The sequence below is a fragment of the Fistularia commersonii genome, chromosome 26 (genome assembly GCF_037954325.1).
Source record: "Fistularia commersonii isolate RoL2024-O1a breed Wild chromosome 26, RoL_Fcom_v1.0, whole genome shotgun sequence".
NCBI classification, from domain to species: domain Eukaryota; kingdom Metazoa; phylum Chordata; class Actinopteri; order Syngnathiformes; family Fistulariidae; genus Fistularia; species Fistularia commersonii.
In genome coordinates this window covers 10,594,963-10,612,862 of record NC_141309.1, presented here as the reverse complement: position 1 = coordinate 10,612,862, position 17,900 = coordinate 10,594,963, and the positions used below count along the sequence as shown (strand labels likewise).

At 40.3% G+C, this 17,900-nt stretch overlaps 2 protein-coding genes across 3 annotated transcripts in view; one reads left to right on the top strand and one right to left on the bottom strand.

Annotated features, from left to right (window-relative positions):
* Nucleotides 1–45: 45 nt before the first annotated feature.
* Nucleotides 46–16,218, top strand: acsl2 (acyl-CoA synthetase long chain family member 2). The gene is made up of 20 exons (XM_086174170.1): nt 46–118; nt 7,035–7,273; nt 7,359–7,473; nt 8,264–8,328; nt 8,465–8,566; nt 9,006–9,105; nt 10,048–10,226; nt 11,214–11,246; nt 11,420–11,471; nt 11,620–11,693; nt 11,959–12,036; nt 12,123–12,257; nt 12,372–12,506; nt 13,771–13,939; nt 14,013–14,101; nt 14,189–14,305; nt 14,386–14,529; nt 14,906–15,007; nt 15,094–15,165; nt 15,244–16,218. The coding sequence occupies exons 2-20, from the start codon at nt 7,037–7,039 to the stop codon at nt 15,382–15,384; spliced, it is 2,139 nt and encodes a 712-aa protein (XP_086030296.1). The 5' UTR covers nt 46–118; nt 7,035–7,036; the 3' UTR covers nt 15,385–16,218.
* Nucleotides 16,104–17,900, bottom strand: part of bin3 (bridging integrator 3) — a 30,173-nt gene continuing 28,376 nt past the window's right edge. Inside the window, exon 9 of one of the 2 annotated variants that reach the window (XM_086174171.1) lies at nt 16,104–17,543. In XM_086174171.1, the coding sequence (XP_086030297.1) occupies nt 17,397–17,543 (147 nt within the window). In that variant the 3' untranslated portion in view covers nt 16,104–17,396. The remainder of the gene's footprint in view (nt 17,544–17,900) is intronic. The other variant, XM_086174172.1, reaches the window with a different exon arrangement.

Below are 17,900 nucleotides of genomic sequence, written 5' to 3'. Positions count from 1 at the left end.
GGAAGTCGCTCGTCGTGGCGACGGTCATCAACACTTGGAGGCTGATTGAGACTTGAATGGATACGCGGACGGAAAGCTGGGAGCCAGAAAAGCAGAGAGGAGCCTTCTTGTGACTCAGGTATTTCACCCCACTGCCTATTTTCGTGGGTTTCGTGGGTTTCGTGGGCTCTTTTCCGAGTCGGTTTAAAAGCTCATTTCGGATTCTTTTTTTATTTAATTTCTTGTACGCCAAAAAAGAAAGTTTGTGCTGCGCCCCGTTGAGGGTTCGGGCTCCCCAGAGGATGAACCGGCCCAGTGGCAAACGCTTGCATGAAGTTTTAGGAAAAACTCTTTATTCAGGTTAAAACGAAAAAAAAATTTGGAATAATGCGACTAAACTTCTGCAAGCAACCGTGTTTCTTCTCAACAGCAGTGATCAAGTCAAAGTTAGTACTTCTATTGACTTTGACTCTTAATAACGGGCGGGTACGAAACTGGAGTAAAACACAGAGGTTGTCAAATAAAGATTGTTAATTGAAAAAAATAAGAAAAATCCTAAACTCCAACACCACAAGTTAACATTGAATTTAAATGAACATGTGGACTCTTTAATTCTGTCATATGGCAAGAAGATTTTTTTTTTTTTTTTTGACCTGGGCCCATCTTTTTACAACCTTTTATTTAGTGTTTAGTTGACTTGAATGACAGCTTGTTTAGCATCCAGAAATACATTTTAGCAAATACTAACACGTCTTTGAGTAAAAAGAAAGGATTAAATAAATAATGACTGGAATCACATGGAGAGTTTCGAAACCGAAAAAAAATCTGTGCCAGGACTGGATGACCAGGCCGTTTCTGTTTGTTTCCCGTGCTTTCATTGATCCGGTTTGGAAAAGAGAAATCCAAAAATATATAATTTCACCTGAATGACTTAAGAATTGTGTAATAGTTTACTTATTTCTCTATTAGATTATTTGTGAGTGTTTAATCCATGGAACCAATTGTGTGAGTCAACCCTACCGTTTGTCTTAGTTAAAATGATCACCTCTTTGTGAAACCGATGATTATTTGAAGAAGGTTAAACTGAGGGCAAACACATCGGCTGCAGAGGATTTTCTGGACACTTTGCTCCTCGACCAAGTTCCAAGTGATGGACTTGACCAGGCATGTCAGAGGGTTAATGGTCGACCTGGGAGGAGGAAATGGGCGCCATAGTAGGTGAAGGACAAGTAGTTTTGTAAATCTGTTCATTATAATATTATCTTGTGATGATGACGCGATTTAGCACTTGCGTACCTGCCGTGTGTTGAGTCACTGAGTCTTTCTTGTCATTCAGGGTGAGTTATGGCTCTTGTGTTGAGTTTCACAGAGTTGCCACTATAGAGTTTTGCAATCTTAAAAAATTGCAAAATTAAAAAAAAAGATATAGTGGTTTTAAAAAAATATATACAGAATATCATATTTAACCACTTATCTTCATAACCCCCCGGGAGTGTTCTAGCAAAGATTGTCTCCGTTATGTTTTTTTTTTTTTTCGGCATAATGTCAGGTGTGTTCGGTGTTATTCCAGCTTGTTCTCCAGTTATTGCTGAAAGCCATGTAAAGATTGCGTGCTTGTATCCTGTGCGAAGCTGATTTGCAGCCTTGCCCTTCCCGGAGCCGTTATTATTAGGACTGTAACAATCGATCAGTAAGATTGGGCCAAGTAACTAATGATTTTGCACCAATGTTGGTATAATACCCCTTGACATGTTACATCTTGTTTTCAAGAGACGAAAGTCTCAAAATTTTAAAAACTGGCAGAAACAAAATGTGTCTGACTAGATCAGGGTCTGAGACCTTGAAGTTAAACTGGGAATATAAGAAAGATGTAGTTCGTCACTTTTTTTTTTCCAACCAATATCTGAGTAAACTTTGCAAACACAGGTGTTTGTTAGCTAATGAAATGTGCGTGAGGAAATACCACTTTTCTACATGGGATTTTTTCATCTTTCTACCTGAAACTTCTTAACTGGTAGCTGCCATTGTGCTCTAACTTGCTGCACGAATCAAATAGAAGCTTTGTTTGCCAGAGGATGGTCACATTATTTTTTCACATACTTGAACATGGAAACACAGGTTGTCCAGGAAACTGTTTCCTCCGTATAATGATTCAGAGGCCACTCAAGACACTGTTTAAGCAGTTCCTCAATTTTTATGTCTGTTAATATTTCTGAGATGAAGTAAGACTTAAACGCATCGAAGGAAATATCATCAGTTTTTCCCGCCAGCAGACCTCGAGCTGACTCTTTGTTTAAATTTATGTTCATTGAGCTTCCTTAAGGAAATTGCGGGATAATTTCCTCATGGAATTGATGTGAAATTCTGACCAAGTAGTTGTACTGTGATGGATTGAACAAAAAAGTCCATGCTTTGAGCAGAGACTAAAAACTCCCAATGTTTTGGACATGAATCTACGATTCTATGATCTATTTGAAACCTTGACCTCATTCAGATGTGTTGGTGTGGGGACCCTGTGGTTTGAACATTGTTGCAACTTCTTTGTTATCCATAAGGATGCTGTTTTTTGCCAAACCCTACATCAGGACCTTGGTTCAGTTATGTGTAGCTGTCAGGTTAATGGTAATTTGGTCCCTCAAAGTGGCTGCATTTGTCAAGTGTTTCAACACTGAACTGCCATTTTTTGCATTCTTGTGTCAGATTTCCCTCCTCTTCTCCAGGTCTTAATCCTGTGCCTGCTTGAATGAAATATATCTTGACCTGAATTTGTTAATGTTCAAGGGCATGTTTGAAGTTGTCAAAATGCCGTATTTGGCTGTTTGAACGTTTCAGTATCATAGCTGCCGTGTTGTAATACATTCCTGGCTCCTCTGCCTCACTGTCATGCACAAAAACAACCAGTAATGCAATAAAGAATTCTGCAACAACTTCTACATTTTTCTAATTGGTGTTCTGTTAGGGTCCTCAGTTTAAAGGAAGATTCCTAAATGTTGAAAATGAACTTGGTAACTGCAACAGGTAATGAACGCCACAATAGTCATAAGCTCTCAAGTACCCAGATTACCCCTAAATGCTTAATAACTCAGTGTACATTTTTAGATAATGTGTTGCTAATTATCAAGCAGTTTCCTACTGTTTTGGATAACTGCTTGATGACTTTTACAGATGAACAATTTCCATTTTTCAAATGCCATATTATACAGATTTTGAAATTCAGATGAATAAACATAACCAATAATTGGCAAAAACTACCTCATGACTTGATGATATATGGCCAGAGGTAGAGTGAAATTGTGTTGTGTCACAATGTGGAATAAAAAAAAAAAAAAAAAAAAAAAAAAAAATCCAAATTAGGATGTCACATTGTCCATAAACATTAAAAGTGATAGTGTTTTATACACACAGGAAGTATAGTCTCCTTCCGCTTACATCTCCTTTTCCCTCAACAAGAAAAAAATTCATCGTGAACAATTGTGTCTTCTGTTCTTCACACTTCAACAGGAAAGCGCGGCCAGAAAACGCTTGTGTGTTTCATTATTACTCCTTTGCTTCGTTCCCCCGCTGCCCAGTCAGTCTCACGTGTCCCCTCTAGCCCTCCATCAGACCATCCATCTCTCCGGGCACATGGAAAGTGAACAGAGTTCTCTGCTGCTTCCGTTGGTCCCCTGTTACTAAATACTGTCTCCTCTCTTCCCTCTTAAACCACCCTCCATCTGGTGTCACCTCCTGTAGTTTTCTGGGTCAGGGGGAAGCATTCCCAAGCAGGGCTGTCACCACGGAGGCTCTGTGAGCCACTGTATATACTTCTTTTCACTCCCCCCTGTCATGAGCTGATGGATACATACAACTTTTCCATTGTTGTCGGCTTTGTGGAGATTTCTAAAAACGGTGACCAGAGTCTCGTACTCGGTGAGTTTGTTTTTCTCAATGTCCCAAAACAGCCCAACCTTTTTTTCAGTTTTCTGACCCTGTAAGACTTTGTGTTAAATGACACTTATTGATGCAGAAGCTTGTGATGTAGGCTTTTTTTGTACATTCCTGAAATACCTCCAAATTTCACTGGGCAGTCCACACATGGGCTGACTTAAAGTGCTATGTCAAAATGTTTGACACAAGAAACCAGTTTTTGCATGCCCTAATGAATACATTCATTCTTTCCATGTTGACTAAAATGACATATTAAGAGGCACCTCTTAAAGAGTGCACCAGCAGACAGTTTAATTCCCTTTTGTGCAGCAGTAAAGTGTGTGAAAAGGGTTTGGATGTATGTAGACATTATACGGCAGCAGGATTTAATTTCATGATGTTAATCAGAATGTGAAGCCTGACTTCAATCAGAAGTGAAAAGAGCTGCGTTTCAGCAAAGATGAACTATTTTTCGTGACTCTTCTTGTACAGCGGGTCAGCTGTTTTAAAGGTTAGGAGCAGCTGCAGCAAAGGTTTCATCACAGGTTCATTTGTTTGCCAGTCTTGAAAAATTCCAGTCAGAGTATGGTAATTCACAAGCATTGCTCAATGATCCAGTTCATAAAATTAAGTGCAATCAATAAAATTTCAACAATGAATATTAGGAAACATCCACAGGCAGGGTTAATGACTGTGTTCAAATATAGTTCCATTATCCTGCTTTATTTATATCAAAAGATGAGTAGTCATACTGAATCAATTAGAGGTGGCTGGCCCTCATCTGTATGAACTTTTTAACACGACTATAGTTGACTTGAGATTTTTTGGGGGGACTTTATTTTTGTTGTTTGTTTCAAAGCAATCTTGAGCTGAGGCTCCACGAACCGTGAATTCTTGGAGCTGACACCTATATTTGGGCCAAAACCTTTACAAATACTCAGTGGCTGATTTTGGCATGTAGATTTGATGCCCAGTATCTTGATTTGGTGATACTTAATAATAATCATCATGTAATGCTTTTACTTAATATTGCAAATAATGGGGCAAAGTAGTGTGTGTAGTGTTTTAGCAGGTTTGATCAATAAATGTATTTTTAGAATTGATTACATTCTCTCAAAAGCCTTTGGTTTCTGCATTTTCTACATGCAGTGTTGTGTTTCTCGTTCCTAAGACAGAAGCTGGGAATTTGTTTCAGTTGCCAGCAGTAAATGTGTACCGACATGCATGATGCCGCTAGCTGCCTGCAACGTGTCTGCAATACTGCATTCTTTCGTTACAGTCTTTTTTTTTCCCATACTGATGCAGACGTGCGGTGTGTCATTTTGTTGGCTAAATCATATCTCTTTTTTTTTTTTTTTTATACGCTCGTACGCCCCTTCTTCATTGTACAATTTCCCTTGATGTGTGAACATTCAAACGTGTCCTTCTCAATCACAACACACACACACACTGAATTTAAATTCAACAAATAGGAAAAACTGTTTTTTCTGTCCCAGCACAGAATGGGACAAGTGTTTTTTGTTTGGTAGCTATTTCCTTCACCATATTTCCACATGTGTCTGCCATTTCTTTTGTTTCGTGTCTACCAGAGAGCAAGAGCAGTGAGCACAATGGTCCCTGTCTGGGCCTTGACAATGGCTGTTGTGAATGGCAGTGGCAGAAAGAAATACCCGAAAGAGCGACGGGAAGGTCTCTTTCCCCTGAACTGTCATTTTTTTGGATTTGTTGCATCTGGTAAAGCCCACGGTTTTCCTTTCGTTAAACGTTAAGAGTTTCCCTGCTTGCCCCACCACCTCCGCTGAGCAGCTTTAGCTCACATGAAACAATGCTGTAAAGCAAGGAATAAATTCACCAAGGATGAGCGTGGCATCGCTTCACCAATGCAGAGAAGCACCCCCACCCCACCATCTCTCACACACACGCACACGCATACGCTCACACGGCCGGTAAAACAGGGATAAAGTGGGTGAGAGGTTGAGGGGTGTGCAGAGAGGGAGGCGGAAGGAGGAGGAAGGGGGTCACATGCGGGGAAAAAACAGATTTCGTCTGTGCGTGCAAGACTTGTTCAGGGAGGCGAAGCAAGTATTTTTAGGGGAGATCAGTAGTATTAGGGTGCAATAATTTGTGTTCATGGATTCCACTTCCTCTTCCCTGCCCATTTCCTTCTTTTTTTTTTTCAATGTGATATGCACAATGAAGTCTCTGACAGGGAGTTGGGGATGGGGGGGGGGGGGGGGACTGTTAGCGGACACAACGGTCCTCCCCCTCACCCTATCTCGCCACCAGCCCCTCACATTCATATACACCCTGACTCTCTGCCTGTTGTATGAAAGGGTGGCACAACATGACTGAGAGTAACCTCACTGCTTGTTTCTGTGAGGCCAATGGTTATTACTTCCTGGTATCTCTCCACCCTCCCTCTCTCAGCTCAGGCCTTTTCTTCTCTCTGGAAAGTGCCAAGTCTGCAGGCCTGTGTGGTTCAGGCTCTTAACCAGACGGCTCACACTGGAAGTTCACTTTGAATGAGGATGAAAAAAATTACACTTTCCTTTTTTTTTTTTTTTTTAAAGTCTTTTCAGTCTTTACCATAAGCTATATCAAAGCAAAAAAATGTGTATTGTCTTTAAAAATAATTGTGAACTATCTTTACAGGACTTTCTCAGAAAATTAGAATATTGTGATAAAGTTCTTTATCTTCTCTACTGCAATTACAAAAACAAAAATGTCATACATTCTGGATTCATTACAAATCAACTGAAATATTGCAAGCCTTTTATTATTTTAGTATCGCTGATTATGGCTTACATCTTAAGAAAACTCAAAAATCCTATCTCAAAAAATTTGAATATCATAAAAAAGTAATTTTTGTTTTCTTAATTGCATCACAGAAGATAGAGATAACTTTATCACAACATTCTAATTTTCTGAGACAGTCCTGTATATGTCCGGTACGCTAGAAGCTACAATAAACAAACCAACAACACGAATAAAAGTGTGTGTGTGTGTGTGTGTGTGTGTGTGTGTGTGTGTGTGTGTGTGTGTGTGTGTGTGTGTGTGTGTGTCTTCATTTCATTAGAAGAAAAATTCTGACTCTGAGCCTTGTGTTGATGATCTTTTTGTGATGCATTCTTTTCCACCCTCTCCCTCAGCTATGCATTTTCAGGAGTGGTTACGGTCACTTCGTTCCAGTGCAGGACTCCAAGCATCTGAAACGGAGGATGTCTGGAGTCTTCTGCCATCACTGTCGTCGTCCTTCTCCCTTTCTCTCTCCCCCTCCTCTCTGCTGGGTTTGGGAGCCTTGGCCTCCCTCACCATGTACTGGCTTGTGACTCGTCCTCGACCAATGCGCCCACCCTGTAATTTAGAGGCCCAGTCTGTAGCTGTGAATGTGAGTTTCTCTCGCCGCTTGTCAACTAAATGCATCAGCTCAGGTGTGTGGAGTGTGGAGTTGTATTACTGTTGTGTCTCTGCAGGACGATCCGTGCTGCAGGCGATCGTCTCTTCTCAAAGATGATTCGCTGCTCGAGTTTTATTACAGCGATACCAGGACTGCATACGACATGTTCCAGAGAGGCCTGAAAATCTCAGGTGATGACTGCATTTACTGCCAGAAATATAGAATTAAAAAAATTGATTTAGACTGTTAACAAATTGCTTATAAATGAAACTTCAGAAGATTGGTAAAGTATAAATATCTCTATTGTAAGTCGCTTTGGATAAAAGCGTCTGCCAAATGCAATGTAATGTAATGTAATGTAATGGTAAAGCTTTAGTGTTTTTCAGCAGGTATAAGGAAGTATATCAAATATTTTATAAACCTTTTATAAACAAGTTTTTAATTGTAGCAATTAAGTAATTACCATGTGTTTTATCTTTACCTTTTCTATAAACACTGAGCAACAATTTCCTTATAATATAATAGATATATTTGTGCACTGTTGATATTGATGCCTGTATTAGTTTTCAGTTAAAACCCATTTCATTGTCGCTCCACGTGTCACTCAGTGAATCAGCCTATGAAATCGCTCGTTCGACAAAAAAGCTAATAAGAAGAGCTGCTGTAGCACAAATATTGGTAAATGTCTTATTGCACTGTTCATTTTCATATATATAATTATATTCATAATAATGTTTACACTCTTCCTGTCAGCACATATCCAAATGCATTGCAAACACTGCGAAGTCGGAATTTCACTGTACAGGGAAACATTTTTCTACACTGTACATGTAACAAGAAACGCTTTGAATCTTGAATATTAGCCTGGCACTGGCAGAGCACTATTCAGATAATCTGTTAGAGCTAATGAATGAGCTGGCAGGTTGGTCTGATCTCCACTGAATGAAAGTCTGAAATAGCATGGCACTTGAAATCCCTCAGGAAATGGCCCCTGTCTTGGATTCAGGAAGCCAAAGCAGCCCTACGAATGGATCTCTTACACTGAGGTCAGATTCATTTCTCTGATTAAACTCAGTTTGAAATAGAAGTTCTGTTTTCCTTCACTTATTGTTTGTCTTGTAGTCTGCAGTTTGTTCAGCCGGTATTTTTGCCATCCGTGTCATTTCAATTTCGGTCCCCCAGGTGGCAGAACGAGCTCAAGTTCTGGGCTCTGGCCTCCTGGCCAAAGGCTGCAAACCTACACCACAACAATTTGTTGGCATTTTTGCACAGAACAGACCCGAGGTACATTTTTATCTTTTGATTTCTTGCATGACCTATATTTCATCCTCAACTGTTAACTGAGAATTTCATTGACCATGTTTAGAAATAAGGATTAACACGTATAAAGCACCTACAAAGGCGGAAAATGCTGGTAATGCACTAAAGTTGCTGTTGTATAATCATCTAGTGGTTGCTGAAAACTCATATTTCAAACATCGCCACACAGTTTTCCAGTGCATTGGCAACCTGTGATGGTTTTGTATATTCTGCAATACTACAGACTTCACATTGGCTTTACCGTGAGTCTGATGTCAACCGAGTGTTGTCTGTATGTTAAACAAAAAACATAGTTGACCAGCGATGATCAGCCATAGGTTTGTAGTTAACTCCTGGAGTGCAGAAGGGAGATGAGAGGAAATCAGTGTTATGGTGCTACTTTGTCTCCCTCTGCTGTCCACAGTGGATTATCTCAGAGCTGGCCTGCTACACCTACTCCATGGCTGTGGTGCCTCTGTATGACACCCTTGGCCTGGAGGCCATGGTCCATATCCTGAACCTGGGTAAGAGATCTTGCAACAGTACGACTCTTACAATGATAAATCCTAACAAAATAGAATCATTGTCATCTTATTACATGTCAAATGCAAAAGACTCACAAATGTGACAGTGTCAGGAGAGTAGTATCCAGTTTCCAAGCGCAGTTTAGGTATCAAAATCTGTACGAGAGGAAGTTGTGATATTGTAAGGCTTTGCATCTTAGGCTTTTTTTTACGTACATTCCATTAGTCCAAACCAGACCAGGGTATTTTATGGCCTGCGGGCCACATCTGGCCCGTTTTGCATTCTTATCCGGCCCACCAAACTATTTCCTTTGAATATTTTAACAAGTATTTTCAATCAATATTGAATTATGAAACTAATTTTTTTCCTTTAATTTTTTTTCCAAAATGATGTTGGTCGGTACATTTATATTATTATTAATGATTTTAAAATTGAAATAAAATGCCAAAAAAGTGAAATTCTTAAATTGCAATTTTGTTCACCTAGTTTGCACGTGCATAAAAATTACACAAGAAATGTGACCCGCCAGCCCAAATAATTGCCCATATCTGCTCTAATCACAGAAGCTTAGGAATGCTTTACGAGGGTTTCTTGTTAATGTGAGTCCCCTGAACATGGCTGGCAGAATGTAGATACATTTTGTAAAAAGCCACGAAGACTGACAACGTCTTTGTGAATTAACATTTTTCACATTCATATTGATGATTGTAGCAGCTGTGCTCAATAAATGAAGAAGTGGGGAATTTTTTTTTCTACAACTCTTAAAATGATCTGGGTCTAAAACCTAACCAAGCAAATCGGTCTGTTCTCATCACTCCGGTTATATAAAGTGCAGAAGATGAAGCTGGATTTTTAACCGACCTGACCTTTTGAAGCAACTTCAGGTTTTGACACTGTGAGACGATTCTCTGCTTTTAAAGTCCTGCTTTTGTGGAATTTAGCGGAAATTTCTCTGGTGATATGCGACCGGGAAGAGAGGGCTGTCTCTCTTTTGGAAAATAAGGAGAAAGGCGTGACCCCGAACCTCTCCTGCCTGGTCCTCTTCAATGAGTTTGCCGAGGCCCTTGTGGAGAGAGCTAAGAACTGCCAGGTGGAGGTTCTGAAACTGGAACAGCTCATGGTGAGAACAAGGAGGTGCTCGGTTACAGTGGCGGAAACATGTTACGGGGCCATTTATCCATATATTATTAATGTACTTTTAATATTAAATTGTGATACATTACATCGCCACCTAGATTGGAATTGTTGTCCGATTAAAAAAAAAAAACTTGTATTTCCTTTGATGCGGACAATTCTTTGCAACTTTTGTTTGTCAATTCGCTTGACAATCGACAATGAATTCACATCATTTCTATTCACGTTTTAATCGGGAGAAAAGGCTACAATAAAACTGGCAAATTGTCCCTTGTTTCAAATTGGCAAAAATGTAGCAGAAAATGATCTCAAGTAACCTGGAATATCGAGAAATTAAACCAAAAAGATGCCACAAACTAGAATGTGCCTGAAGATGATCAAGGATGTAGCAAAAGATATAACAGCAGCAAAATTTGTAGTGATAGAAAATGATCTGAATTGTATCTTATTTCCACAAAACATGCTTTAAAAAAAGTTTGATATGATGGGTATTTAAAGGCCATTTACATTGAATACATTTGAACAAAAGGGGAATTATCAGAAGTATGATTTTTCTGTCAACTAATTAATTAATAACTCCTTTTTTTAAAGATGAGTCAGCCAAAGTTGAGAGAAACTGAATTTTGATTTCCAAACCAATTTGAATCACATGATTTTGTATTGCCTGTTTGCATTATAAAAATTGAATCTATTTGTTGAAAATCACCTCTGAATAATCAGTTTGACTTTATGTAAGAAGAACAACAGGGCAGAGGATTACTGAAAACTGTTTGGAATGAAGTTAAAAGTAATTCGTTTAACTTGAGCTCATCATTCAAATCAAATAAATGTATAACCTTTTGTATACTTTCCTTTCTCCTGGCCCTTGTTCATACCATCCCAGGTATACAGGTGTTCTTAGAAAGCTCTTTTATTGGATTTATCACTGGATGGAATTGAAACTCCCCTCAATTTCCCTTTGTTCTCGCCGTAGGATCTGGGAAGGCAGAACCTCAAAGATCCAGTGGTGAGTTTTCCATCTTTCATCGGCTGCTGTGCCACATCAAAGTGATCTCAGTAAATACAATCACACTCGACTCGGTCGGCTGACCATTGTACTATTGCTCAAGCGTAACTTGTACGCCAGGCTTAGATTATGAGTGGAAGAAGCGGATTCTCATACTCTCATATTTCCTGTAGCCGCCCCAGCCTCAGGACCTGGCAGTGGTTTGCTTCACCAGTGGAACCACAGGTACCGTGTGATTTCCCAAGTGTAATTATCCCTCACTCACATCATTAGAGGTGTCCTTCAGTGCCCACTTACAACGTCTCCTTATGGCACCACTATAGTTTCCTGGCTGCGCAAGGGCATTGCGATAATGTCTTGTTTATTTACCTAGGAAAGCCCAAGGGAGCCATGATCACCCACGGCAACATCGCCTCCAACACTTCCTCTGTCATTAAGATCCTGGAGGTCTGTCTACCACTTCCACCTCCTTGTCTAATTGGGAACAGCTTGGGTATCGCTTCACATCTGCTCGCCTACCTCAAACCTGTCCCTCTCCCTGCTGCAGCCAGTGGGATGATTAATTGGCTGTTTGATTGTCTCTGCAAATGACTTCTACTGATTGCTCTGTGTAACTGCTGCTGGTTGGAGCCGCTGCGCGCGTATGACTGTCCGCGTGGCTTCTTAGTATGATGAACTTCATCTCTCCCTCGCCGTTTTCTCATTGACCCAGGGCTCATTTGTGATCCAACAAGAGGATGTGTCTATATCCTACCTGCCGCTGGCACACATGTTTGAGAGAATGATTCAGGTAGTTTATCCTCTTCTCACAGATTGGTTTAGAGGCGTCTGTGTGTTTGTTTTTCACTCTAAAAGAAGTCTCTCCTCATATCTAAGGTCTCTATGTTCTGTCACGGAGCCCGTGTGGGATTCTACCAAGGGGACATTTCTCTTCTAATGGATGATATTAAAACACTCAAACCTACATTTTTCCCCGTCGTTCCTCGTTTACTTAATCGCATCTACGATAAGGTCAGTAAATACATGAGATTTTTTTACCTTCTCTGAGTCCGTCATGTCTGGAAAGTCATGTCTCTTCATCCTCATTATCCCCACTGCTCTTCATTCGGGCCAATGTGTGTGAAGATCCTGGGTTCTGTCACATCTCCACTGCGACGAGCTCTGCTGCATTATGCCGTGAGACGGAAGCAGGCGGAGCTCAGCAGCGGGATCGTTCGGAACAACAGTCTTTGGGACAAACTGGTGTTCAACCGAATTCAGGTTGGTTGCGTAAATGCCCTTTTATTTCGATGCGTTTCAGTTTCATACTGTTCATGATTTAGTATTTATTTGTATTCTCACAACTAATACAATGTGCAGGCAAGGTACTTAGGATACCCTTTTAGTTTAGCATTAGCAGCAGGTCACATTTTTCCTAATATCCATTACTTTCATGATCTCGAGGTCAAATAATTACACTTAATTTTTGGAATCAGAAATGGTTTCTGCAAAATATATTTTAGGTACTTCATTAAAATTGCTCAAATTTTTCTGATTCCTTTTGCAGACATATGAAATTCACACTTTTCATTGCTTGTAAAAAGATCCTTCTACTTCGCCATAAAGCCAACTACAATGACCTGGAGTTTTGGACTCCAGATTATTGGACCACAATTGGCACTCAACAGTTAAATGATATCTGGGGCCTGATTTGCCAAAATAGATTTGGTTGAGGTGAAAAAATCGTTCATCATAATGATAGCATTAACTCCCCTGTGCTGGGGTAAAGCTCAGCAGTGTGAGTAGAATCAAAATGAAACCAAATTACTGGAGAGGGACTTGGAATTTTTAAGTGATTGCTTGCATACTTGTTGTTCGTCAAGAAAACATTATTTTTTCTGAAAATACCAGCCTGTGGAAAGACACCGAAAATGAGGAGTGCACTTAAAATTGACCATTTTTTATTTCATAATTTAAATTCTGTATCCTTTGTGATGGAAGGCAATCAGGGCAAAAGTTCCCCCCAAAAAAGCATTGAAACTAGCCAAATGTTTGCTTGACATCATGCCAAACTGGACTAATGCGCACAAATCGGTCCACAAACCTACACGACAACCTCAGAAGTAGTCCTGCAAATAATAACTCAGAGCTCTCTGGTCTACAAGGGCAACATTTCTCTGTTAATTAGGGAATTGTCACTATTTTTCTAGTAGTTAACACGTCGGTACATGCAGACAAGCAGCCCTGCAAATATTCTGCTACTCTGTATTCAAACTTTACAAGAGAAGCTGAGCTATTCCAGCAACTGATGCCAAAAGCACCCAGAACATATTGGCCCTGTGGGAGTGTATTGGAGAAGCATGCACACGGGCAAACAAGAAACGGTGAAGAATTTTGGCTCGGTATAGCTGATGCAGATGGGAAAATATGGTCTCACTTGGAAATGTTGTTGAAATGTGTTTTTTTTTTTTTTTTTTTTTTTTTGCCTGGACCCATAATATGATTATATTATACTCTTTAAACTCACATTTTGCTTGTGTTTCAGGCCAGCTTAGGAGGAAATCTTCGGTTTGCCCTCACTGCTTCTGCACCCATCTCTCCTACTGTGCTGTCCTTCCTCAGAGCCACACTTGGCTGTCTGATCTTTGAGGGCTACGGCCAGACAGAGTGCACCGCAGGTTGCACCTTCTCCATGCCTGGTGACTGGAGTGCAGGTACTACATTATCTGATAGGGCAGTACTTGGTCTTTAAGTACCTTTGGCAAGTGTCATGCGTTTGTTTGTCAGGTCACGTCGGTGCTCCTCTGCCCTGCGCCATGGTGAAGCTGGTTGATATCCCTGATATGAAGTACTATGCAAAGAACGGAGAGGGAGAGGTGACTTTCTCTTCATAGCTAGTAAAATGTCAACATGTATCAGTAGACAATATGCTGACACATCTCATTGCTCTCTGCTTTTGTTAGATTTGTATCCGTGGCCCCAGTGTGTTCAGAGGCTACTTACGGGACCCAGAAAGAACAGCTGAAGCTCTGGACAGTGACGGCTGGCTGCACAGTGGGGATGTGGGCCAGTGGCTCCCTGTGAGATCTTAAACATCATACATGAGGATGTTCCCACGTTGCCTAGCAAATGAGAAGTTAACGTATGTATCCTCCATTAGAATGGGACTCTCCGCATCATCGACAGGAAGAAGCATATCTTCAAGTTGTCACAGGGGGAATACATTGCTCCAGAGAAGATTGAAAACGTCTATATGCGTTCTGTTCCGGTGCTCCAGGTTTTCGTTCACGGAGATAGTATACAGGTACCCCGTATAGTCTCCCTCTTTCTTTCGGCTACTTCCTCAGGGGTTGCCGCAGCGAGTCAACCTTCTCCATCCAACTCTATTCTCCGTGAAGTCTTCTATCACACCAACTACCTCCCGTCCTTCTTCACTGCATCCATGAATCTCAGGTCTGCCTCCAGGCCTCCTGCATGGAAACTCCAATCTCAGCATCCTGCTCCAAATATATTGACTAACCCTCCTCTGTACATGTCCACACCATCACAGTCTGGCCTCCTTGACTATCTCCAAAACATCTAATGTGTCATCACCCTGATGGACTCATTCCTACAAGAGAGTATGTGATTCATATGGTGTGACAGAACTAGATAGGTGTCCCTCTGTTTTGTCTTTCCAGTCTTATCTCATCGGTATAGTGGTGCCTGACCCAGAGGTGTTTGTCAATTGGGCAAAAGAACGAGGATTTGTGGGATCCTACCAAGAACTGTGCCAAAATCCTGTGCGTAATGCAAGTTTTCAACTCCTCTCAGTCACGTTGCAGTATTGATTGCAAACACTGAAATGGTGGTGTGTTCCCCCCCACAGGATGTAAAGAAAGCTGTATTACAGGATATGACAACTGTTGGGAAGGAAGCAGGACTCAAGTCCTTTGAACAAGTAAAGAATCGCTGATAGAATTAATGTTATAATTCAAAAGTTACAAAGCCCTTGTTACTGACTTTGATTCCTTTGCAGGTCAAGGACCTGCATTTACATCCCGAGACATTCAGCATCGCCAATGGCCTCCTAACTCCCACCCTGAAAAGCAGACGTACCGACATCCGCAGAGTCTTTCAGGAACAGATAGCAAGTATGTACAGCAAGACTGCCATGTAAAGGACTGGATTAAGTTGTCTGATAGGGAAATAAATTAGGTCAGAAACCAACAGGATATATTTTGGAATATGTTTTTTTTTTTTTTAATGTTTGACAGATATTTTAATTCACATTCAGCTGTTGCATGTGTCTTAAACCTTCACTTGTAAATGACCACATAATGGAAACAAAACAATTTAGTGATGTTTCAATCAAAGTGCTGTCAAAGTCACTAAAGCTAGTGATTCACAGGGAAGTTTTACTGATGTGTAAATTATGAATTTTTAAAAGAATATGAAATTGATTGGAAGAAAATGTAGTTACATTTGATGCCCCTTTTCCTTAACAACTTTTATACAAAGGGATTTTATTTGTTTCACACAATTTCCAGTCACTGTCTGTATTTCACGGTCAATGAGTCCTAGTGTCACTATAACATAATCATCATTGTTAGCTTGTTCATCCTGACTCTAATGGACCTAATTGGTTTTCTGTTAAACTAATTAGTTCAATTTGCAGTAATTTGTAAAACTGAGCTGCAAATGCTGTATCTCATGAGATTTCCTCAAAGGGCCAACAATTACTAGTTCTAGTAAAATGAATATGAATACAAGTTTAGCTGGTTTACTTTTCTGTGGTTTGTTTTCTTGGTATTTAACATCTTTTCAAAGTTCACAATGTGAGACTGTTCCTTTGTTCTCTGTTGAAATGATAATACAAAATGAAAACATGTGAAGTGTCACTTCTGTTGCACGATTTATTTTATGATTCGTTATACACTGATGACTGCTGAAGCCTTGTTACTTAAATAAATGTTATTACAATTAAAATGTGATTAAAATCCACTCTGTTAATGAACCTCTGTTAAGTCAACCACTACAATTAAAAAAATAAATAAAATAAAAACACCAGAAGTAGTTAAACAATATACTAAACATGTACTACACACATTTACCAGGTGATTGTATTCGCTTCAATCATTTCAAAAACAGACTTGCCATATATAAATAGTTACCCTCCTGTTGTGAGACTTGATAAACACCAAAACCGAGAGGCCTAATGTGAAGACATGTAATGCCTTAGCCCCTTGACCAGAACTGGTCCATACTGTTGGCGAGGCAGAACCTGATGAAAGCTAGAGACAGAGGAAAACAATGAAAGTATGATTTTGGTCCAAAATAAGGAAATCTAAACTATTTTTCAACCCTGGTGTGTGAAATAAGACTTTCTATACAGAATCCTTATCAGGACTAAGTGAATAATGAACAATAGAACAAAGGATGGATGGTTTGATTAAAAGGATGTCGTGATCCATGTTTACCAGTAGAGGACGCACAAGACTTACTTTTCGTAAGCATTTTCACTTGAACGCCCATCAAGTTCTCTCTTCAGGCTGACCTTCCAGGATGGCTGCAAAGGTCACCTGACATCCACTGAACGTGATAATGTAGGCACATAATACACTGAAAACGTAACCAAGATCAAACTGTAAACGTTTTAAAACCCACAATGGCACAAAGCTCAAGTTAGTGACGATGAGGGCCCACATTCAGATTCTTGTCAATAAACCTAGAGCAAATTAAATGACATTCGGTCTGGTATCTATAAAGTTGTAAAAATGCTCCATAGACTGTTGGGAACAGCAGATATTACTAACAGACATGTTCTTGCTCATTTCTGTCTTAAAAAAAACATTTTTTTATGGACGACTCTTAAAGCACCAAGTGTGACTAACCTTTTTAATTAGAGGACTGCTTGATTTCTTTGCTTAAATTAAAAAAATAAAAAATAAAAAAAAAATCCAACACTGACTCTTGATGGCTGATGGCTTAGTTAATGTGGCATTTCAGTTGCAGAGAGTCTTTGTGGAGAGAAAGAAACACGGGATTGTAGTGGATGAGGGCTGGGGGTCAATGAGGCCACAAGGAAACAGACTGATAAACAAGTTAAGGCCACTGCTGTTCGTTTGAACTGTATGGAGGAGCATGAAAAGAGTGCAATCCATTCAGAGCGGCATTTTCGCTTTTCCTCCCTCAGTCGTCCGCGACAATGGACAGAGCACGCAACTCGCTGAGCTTGGCCTCGGTCTCTCTCTCCCTCTGCTCATCAGTCAACCCTGCCTGGTCGATCTGGTCGGTTAACTCACTGAAGATCTTGTACATTTCAGTAAAATACACCACCTGGAAGGGGAGGACAAAACAGTCATGATGCAAGAAAAGAAATCCTGTGTCCTCTGACAGCCTTAAACGATCGACCCTCCTTGGGCACCCGTCAGGAAGCAAGACCCTTTCACTCTAAAACACCAACCTCACTTTTACTAAGCAAGTCTGAAGCTGCTGGTCTCACACTTCCTCAACCCTGCTAATGAGAACTGATACCAGAGAAATAGAGAGAGCGCACAGATATCAAACAACTCAGACAAAGCCCCCCCCCAAAAAAACACAGCTTCAGTGGGTAGTGACCCCGCTTTTTCTTTCTCAATCTGAACAAGAGATTGAGTGTTCACTGAAAGCTTTCTTGACACTTTCCACCCCAGC